The sequence below is a fragment of the Mustela erminea genome, chromosome 1 (assembly GCF_009829155.1).
Source record: "Mustela erminea isolate mMusErm1 chromosome 1, mMusErm1.Pri, whole genome shotgun sequence".
NCBI classification, from domain to species: domain Eukaryota; kingdom Metazoa; phylum Chordata; class Mammalia; order Carnivora; family Mustelidae; genus Mustela; species Mustela erminea.
Window position 1 is genome coordinate 4,726,330 of NC_045614.1, and position 7,405 is coordinate 4,733,734.

Consider the following 7,405-nt stretch of genomic DNA (forward strand, 5'->3'; position numbering starts at 1 on the left):
TGCTGTTTTGAGTCCCGAGTCTCCCAACTTATCTGCTGTGTGGCCCTGTGCAAGTGACTTAGCCTCTCTGTGTCTCACAGGCTTTTTGATAGGAATGAGGGTCCACAGAAGCCTTGGAGGAGGGTGTGGCATAAAGCAGTCATTACGTGTTCAGTCTCTGCTGTGAGCTCTTGTGGGTCTGCCCACCACGTTTTCCCGCCCGCCAGCCTCTGCGGGTGCTGTGCCCTCGCCTGGGCCTGCTGCCCGTCCCCTACTGCTCCAGTCACCTGTCCCTGACTTCCCAGGCTAGGTCAAGGCCCTGTGATGAAACTGTCCAGTGACTCAGCCCTCTCCCTGACCGGCCCCCCACCCCAGACTGTAAGCCCCTTGAGCGGGTCGTGTCCACTGCTCTGTCCTCAACACCAGGAGGCTGCAACCCTCCCTCCGCAAGGAACACGGGTTTCTAAATTGTACGCACAGCCTGTGTTAGGCCTCAACACCCAGAAAGGCAAGGAACCAGGGTAGCAAAACAGATCGGTCATTATTGCACAGTTGTGAGCGGTGGGTGGCTCTGGGGCAGGGACAGGGCTGCCCCGGGGTGGGGGCGGGGAGGAGACAAGGGAGCTCTCTTCGGAATGGGCTCCTGGGCCTCCGGTCCCGGAGAGCAGGGTGCCCACTGCGCCACCCTTCTCCCCCACCGCACGTGCCTTGGGAGCGGGGCCGGAGGGTGAGGAATGTGTGCGGAGGGCGGAGGCAGGAGGTGGGGAAAGGAGGACCGGTCCAGACGCTGGGGGCTGATCACAGAAGCTCCCGGCCGCCGGCTGTCTTGTTGACTTTGGATAGGCCTTCCCGGAACCCAGAATCGGTCATTCTAAAGGCAAACAGCAGGGAGGGGGTCTGGCAGTTGAGGGGCACCAGGCGCCACTCACCCAGGGCTCATCAAGTCCACGCCCAGAGCAGCTTGCCCACCTCCCCCCACCCCCCCGCCCCCCACCCGCTGCAGTCCCAGAGCCCCACCCACTCTGCCTCCAGAGGTGCCCCCGCCCCCGCCCCTGCGGCTCACATCTGCTCCATCTGCATGTCCTCCTCGTCCTCCTGGGGCAGCTGCAGGTATGGGTTGTCGCCTGCCGGCTGGAACTTGTAGCCGGTGAGCACGAAGAAGGCCAGGGTGGACCCCTCCACCAAGAGCTGGGGGGCAAGGGGCATGGCAGTGTCGGGCATCGCCCCCCACCCCCAGCCACTGTCTGGCCCACCTGCCCACCCCGCCTGGGGTCTTGGTCTTCACCTGGTACAGCCACTGCCACTGGAACGGCACGGCCACCTGCAGTAGGATGGCGATGACCCGCGTGAAGTACACGTAGCAGATGACCTGCGGGACAGGGGGTCGGGCAGAGGCCGGAGGTGGGCTCGGAGTGGCAGGCAGAGGGGCTGGAGTGGGCACCCCAGCGGCTGGTTGTACACACCCCCACCCCCCGCAAAAAAACAAAGACAAAACTCCCCCAAATACTTGCTTCAGTGAGAAGAGGGCTCGTACCATGATGTAGTAATGGCGAAACAGCTTCAGCTTGGCCAGGTTCACTGCCACTGCCGGGTGTGCGCGGGCGGGCGAGGGGAGGGGAGAGGAATGCAGGAGGGCCGTTTGGGGGAGTATCCAAGGGGCAGGAAGTCCGGAGGGGAGGCCTTTCGGAGGACACGAGGCAGGGGTAGCCGGTGGGGAGGGAAGGGACATCCAGGCATCAGAAAGAGGGGCCTGGAAGCGGGGACAGGGGCCGAGGGCACAGCAGTCCGGGGACCAGGGCCTCACCCTTGCCGTCTGTGCCGGACGCGTCCTGGAGATGCCGGATGGACCTGGAAGGGGGCGGGGGACACGGATGGCTGTCAGCACTGCCTCCTACCACGTCTGCAGGGGGCGGGGGGTGGGGGCAGGAGCCTCACCAGACCACAGGGAAGAGGATGGCACCGCAGCAGATGAGATCCACCAGGAAGAGGATCTCCTTCCAGAGCATGTAGTCACTGGCACCCTCCTCGCGGGACTCGATGACGATGTAGGCCACGTTGGCCAGGACCTGCAGGGCGGGGAGAGGTGGGCAAGGGGCAGTGCGGGGTGGGTGGGCGGCGGTGCCCCAAGAGAGCATGTGTGCCCGCCCGCCCCAGGGCCCCAGCGGCACCTGCAGTGGAATCACGATCCCAAAGATCTTCTTCTCCTTGTCTGACAGGACGTACTTGACGAAGGCCCAGCCAGAGCCGATCAAGGCGATGGTGATGAAGAGGAGGGCGCCCTTTAGCCTGGGAGGGTGTGTGTGCGGTGAGGGGGGTGGTGCCCGCCCCCCAGCCCGCCCCCCCACCTGCCACGGAGAAGGGCACTCACAGGTGCGTGATGTAGTGCATGACAGCGAGGCCTTCAATGGGGTGGCCCTGGCTGTTGATGAAGTAGTAGTTGATCTGGAGGCGGATGGATGGACGGACAGTCAGACAGACAGATGGACATGGGGGTGGGCAGTGGCACACCCGGGAGGATGGTGGTGGTTTAGGAACACAGACAGTCACTGGGGGCATGGGGGCCACGAAGGTGACAGAACCGACAGTTGTGATCGGGATGGTGGGTGGACCCAGACACGGGCGGTCGTGGCTGTGACAAAGGGGGGGGGGGGAGTCACAGCTGGATGGACAGTGAGACCATCCATCAGGGGGAGAGTCGGAGCCAGGCCGGCAGGCAGTTAGACGTAAGGACAGACGATCACGGATGGACAGGACAGGCAGACAGCTGAGCTAGGTGGACAGTTGGTGGCCACAGGGACAAAAATGGCTAGCCATGGGGACATTTGGGACACGTGAACTCCCAAGCCCAGGGTCTGCAGAGACTGGGATAAAGGGCTCCACGGGCTTCTTCCTGGACCCAGAGACCCCAGCCCACCCCCTTCTACTCCCAGCCCAAGGCGCTCACACTGTGGAAGAGAAGGGAGACGCTCTTGGTGAAAGCTAGGGCTGCCATAAGCCAGTGGATCTTGAAGACGTTGTACCTGGCAGGGGGGTCAGGGACAGAAGGGGGTGGGAGGCATTGGTCAGGGGCAGGGATGAGGGGAGGGGAGGGACCACCCCAGGGGCCAGGGCATTACGGGTTCTTGCAGAGGACGGACACCCAGAAGACGCCAGCGGCCAGGAAGAAGGCAGACATGACCATGTACAGCTTGAAGAGGGGGATTTCCGCCGCTGACAGGAAGCCCTCGGGGTTCTTCTCCCGGATCATGACCTGGGGAGTGGGCAGGGGTGGGCGGCGGGGATTTCATGCCGGCTCTGGATGTGCAGAGCCGCGACGGTGCGTCTCGCCCTCACACTCTCAAGCTCCCCTCTCCGTGCCTCAGTCTTCCCGCCTCCCAGGTGGGCACACGGGCTTTCATGCCCCAGCACAGCCCCGGGAGGATGTGGTGTGGCCGGCCCGCCTCTGCTCACCGTGATGTCGAAGGGCTGCTCCCGGCCCGGCTTTGAGTTGTAGCAGTTGTGGAAGTTGAGGTTGTACTGGCCTTCCTCGGCCCGAGAGCCGATGACCACGTGGAACTGGGTGGTGGGGGCAGAGAGGGGAAGATGAGGGGGAAGTGGGGGCTCAGCCTGGGGGTTCCCCACTCCGGGGGGAGGTGGGGCCTCAGACGCTCACAGACACTCACACTGAAGTTGTAGGAATTGTTGAGATGCCCGAGACCCAGGACCAGTTCCTTGTCCTTCCCACTGAGGCCCTGAGGGGACAGAGGGCCAGCATCAGTTGGCCCCACGGCCTGGGTCTCCCTAGGCCACCCCCGGAAAAGGAACAGACCTTCCTCCCTCCTGCCCTGGCTTCTTCGAACCTGCTGGTCCCCCTGAGACATTGTGGCTTTTGACTTGGCCTTGTCAGACGCAGCGGTGGTCCCTATAGGGGGCAAATAAATGAGTTCAGAGACGCATGGACAGAAGGACGGCAGAATAACGGGGAGGCGGGGGCAGGTGCACAGCCCCGGCCGTCCACTGTCCCTGCTCACACGGCCAGCCTGACTCACCACTGTCCACTTTGGGGGTGACTGGTTCGGAGGGCACTTCGGGGAGGAGCCCAGGAGAGATGAACAGCTTCTTCTGCTCCCCATACTTCCGCACCTGTACCCTGGGGTGAGCATGGGGGCCTCAGAGGTGAGGCCAGGAGGCTGAAGGCCTGGGTCATGCACACACGTGTGCGGAGGGACTCCGTGGCCCCTGGGGCCCTCGGGATCTCCTTTCTGAGGACAGCCGGTGTCAGGCTGAGTCAGTGATCACACAGTTCCAGCCCCTGGCCACCAGCGATTAAGATGGCTGCCCCCTCTGGGCCCTGCCTGCACCGGCGACTGTCACTTCCTGTGACACTGACTTGCTCATTCCCACTTAAGCGCGCTACTTCACATGAATACGTATCTACAAGACAGGCCACGCCATATTGCTGGACTCTGGTTCTTGGGCCTCAGTTTCCTCCTTTAGAACGGGGATGACATCAGTGTAAAGGGTCAATGAGTCACCCCCTGTGAAAGTTTGCAGGACGCTCCCTGCCACCTAGGAAGCATTCGACAAGTAGGAACGGCGGCTATCAGTTCTCCCAACGCTGCTCCGTGTCCCATCTCCGCCCTGAGACCCCGACTCTGTGTCTCCTCCCCGGGCTGCCCCCTTCCCTCGCTCCCTCCTTCCCACAATCACAAGGCTGGAAGGCAAGATGAAAAAGCAGGTGGTTTTCCGCCCAAGTGCGTGAGGCTCTTCCCAGCAGGCTTCCCATTCCACATGGTAGCGTATGTGAGTATCAGACCCCAGAAAAGACCAAGGACGGAGCCTCTGGCCCGTCAGCTCACCGCAGATCCTTGGTGTTGATGAGGAAGAGAACTAGCAGGCTGCTGCTGTTTTTCTGGAGAGGACAGTCATGGGGGTTCCGGGTCTGGGGAGTGGGGAGGAGGGTGTCGTGGTTACTGCCTCCCACTAGTCCGGCCCCACCCTGCCCCCTCCCCATCTCCCTTGCAAGGGAGGGTCACTTCTTGCTCAGCTCCCTGCCAAAGAAGGGGGGCGTGTCCTCCTCCCTCACCACCCCCCTCCACTCACTGAGTAGGATCGAACGCTGCCAGATCGAACCCGAGTCAGACTGAACCCCACCTGCCAGGTGGAAAGAAAAGTTGAAGAAATGAGGGAATGCACAGGGACCTCGCCAAACCACCTCTTTTCATAGCAAGAGAAACTTGACCTCGGATTGATCCAACCCGGCCTGTGTGCTAGGTCCCACATTCACTCTTGGAATTCCAACAGCCTGTCCTGACCCTGGGCCCTCATACTCTTCTTTTAATTCCTAACTGGTGCCACTCAGCTTCAGTGTCACTTCCCTGGGAGTCGGGGTTGCAGTGGGGGGGGGGGGGGGCGGCGGGGAGTCTCGGGCATCTCTCGCTGATCTGCTGGCCCCTGCCTACCCTGTTTTCACGCAGTTAAAATGTTGATGGAATAAACAAATAAACAGATAAAAATGTGGATGGCTTTCCTGCCTGGAGCTGTGGAATCAAGCACACGTGGACTTGCTTGCATCCGGGCACTGTCACTTTGAGCAAGCCACATACCTCTAGGCTTAACGTTTTCACAGCATCCCTGAGAGGCGGCTGCGAGAGAACAGACCCATGGAAACTGCTCCGCCCGGTACCTGGTACTCAGTGGCATTAAAGAAATGCTACTACTCATTCTGACTGCAGGAGCTGGGGCTGTCTTGGGCTTTGGTGTGCCCTCCTCCACCAACCGCAGCACACACTGCCCGCGGTTTTATTATTCCCACGTTACAGATGAGGGAACGGAGGTTCCGAGAGACCAGAGCCCTTGTCCAAGAGCCCATGGGTGAGAGGCGGAGCTACGAACTGGGGGCTGCAGGTGCGGGTGGGAAACGTGCGCCCCTCGCCCTCCTCCAGCAAACTCCTCAAAGCCCCTCACCAGCGGGTCCTTCTCTTCTGTCTCCTGGAGGCCCAGCCGCAAGAGGCTCAGGTCCACCTCCAGGGAGCCATTGGCGTAGAAGCCGAAGCTGTTCAGCGGGATGTCTGCTCGCTTCTCCCCCTGCCGGACACCAAGGAGGCACAGGCAGCTCAGACTCCTTCCCACCAACCCAGCCCCACGGCTCTGGCGCGAGAGAGGAACGGGGTAGCCCCAGCTCCTCCAGCCGCTGTTCCGAGTCCAGGAAGAGAAAGCCGGGGGCACCTGGAGGTCTCCGCACGGGAGGGGGGGAGGGGAGCACCCCCACCCCCCCACCCCGCCACGAGAGCAAGGTTATTCATCTTGGGGTTAGGAGCCCCGACAGTTCGTAGATTCCAAGAACCCAGTGAGTGCCCGGAGGAACCCATTGTAGAAATCCCAGCGCCCCCAGAGCGATCCCAAGAATTTAGGAGACTAACGGGGGCGAGGGGTTGTCCCAGGAGGTGAAGTCCCACCCTCAGTGGGCCGGGCACAACCCGAGCGTGGTCGGCCAGGCAACTCCACGCGAGGACTAAGGGGGACTCCTCGGACGAGACCACTCGGGGCCGGGAAGCGGGGGGCGGCGGGCCGCTCCATCGCGCGTAAGCAGAGGGGGAGGTAGGACGAGACCACTCCAAACCAGGGGCTTCTTAGGAGCAAAACTGCGCCCCCCGCCCCAGTCCGCCGCGCGGCGGGACTCACCGTCAGCGCCAGCCGGTGGATGCGCCCAGAGCAGCCGCCCAAGAGCAAGAGCAGCAGTAGCGGCTGCCCCCACTCCGCGGGGCTCCGGCGGGCGAGACCCCTCCTCTCGCTCACTGCCATCTCTGGAGCCACCACCTCCCCTGACACCGCCTCTGACGCACCCACCCTCCGAAAGGTGAGCCAATCGCCGCACGATGGGGGCCGACCCTCTAACATGTCAGGCCCTCCCAGCCAGTCAGCGACCGTTTCCTCGAAAGTCTGCACCACCCCCCGTACGACACCAAATGGACGTCACCAGCTCCGAATAGGCTGCGGATACCGCTTAATCCCGCCTCCGCTATCACCAATCACTAGAAAGGTTGTGCTAATGTAATTTGACAAACAGTCCAACTAACCAATTCTAATGGATCTGATATCCCGCCCTTGAAGCGGAATTCCTTCACCCACAGATCCTTCACCCACGCCCAACTGAAGATCGGTCCAGGACTACATTACCCAGAATGCAGTGAGACCAGAGAGGGCTACTGGGCATTCAATAAACTACATTTCCCAATATCCCCAAGGACGGACTTCCTCTTTTCACTCTGGGGATGTGGCTCCCAGCCAGAGCCCAGGCTTTTGGTAAACACGCACGTCTGCTGAGGCCTGTCCGGTTCTAATCTTCCTGATCCACGAAAGGCCGAAACCTAGCCCCAGGCTAAATCTTGACCCCAGGATGACCTATGACCTCGGGCTGAATTCCAGCGTTAGGCGGAGCCTCTAT

General features: G+C 61.8%; 1 protein-coding gene across 4 annotated transcripts; it reads right to left on the minus strand.

Annotated features, from left to right (window-relative positions):
• Positions 1–496: 496 nt before the first annotated feature.
• On the minus strand, positions 497–6,818 carry GPR108 (G protein-coupled receptor 108). Of its 4 annotated transcripts, none has more exons than XM_032308340.1 (18): positions 6,643–6,818; positions 5,926–6,045; positions 5,062–5,112; positions 4,818–4,900; positions 4,008–4,108; positions 3,819–3,880; positions 3,642–3,710; positions 3,430–3,534; positions 3,096–3,229; positions 2,924–2,999; positions 2,348–2,421; positions 2,148–2,265; positions 1,915–2,045; positions 1,784–1,827; positions 1,514–1,659; positions 1,265–1,348; positions 1,043–1,167; positions 497–850 (listed from the first exon to the last, which is right to left on the minus strand). In XM_032308340.1, the coding sequence occupies exons 1-18, from the start codon at positions 6,760–6,762 to the stop codon at positions 778–780; spliced, it is 1,716 nt and encodes a 571-aa protein (XP_032164231.1). In that variant the 5' UTR covers positions 6,763–6,818; the 3' UTR covers positions 497–777. The 4 variants fall into 4 exon arrangements, with proteins under 4 accessions (XP_032164231.1, XP_032164238.1, XP_032164259.1 ...); XM_032308347.1 differs by having other exon boundaries at positions 1,514–1,563; positions 6,643–6,817; XM_032308368.1 differs by lacking the exon at positions 6,643–6,818 and adding an exon at positions 6,381–6,476.
• Positions 6,819–7,405: the final 587 nt, after the last annotated feature.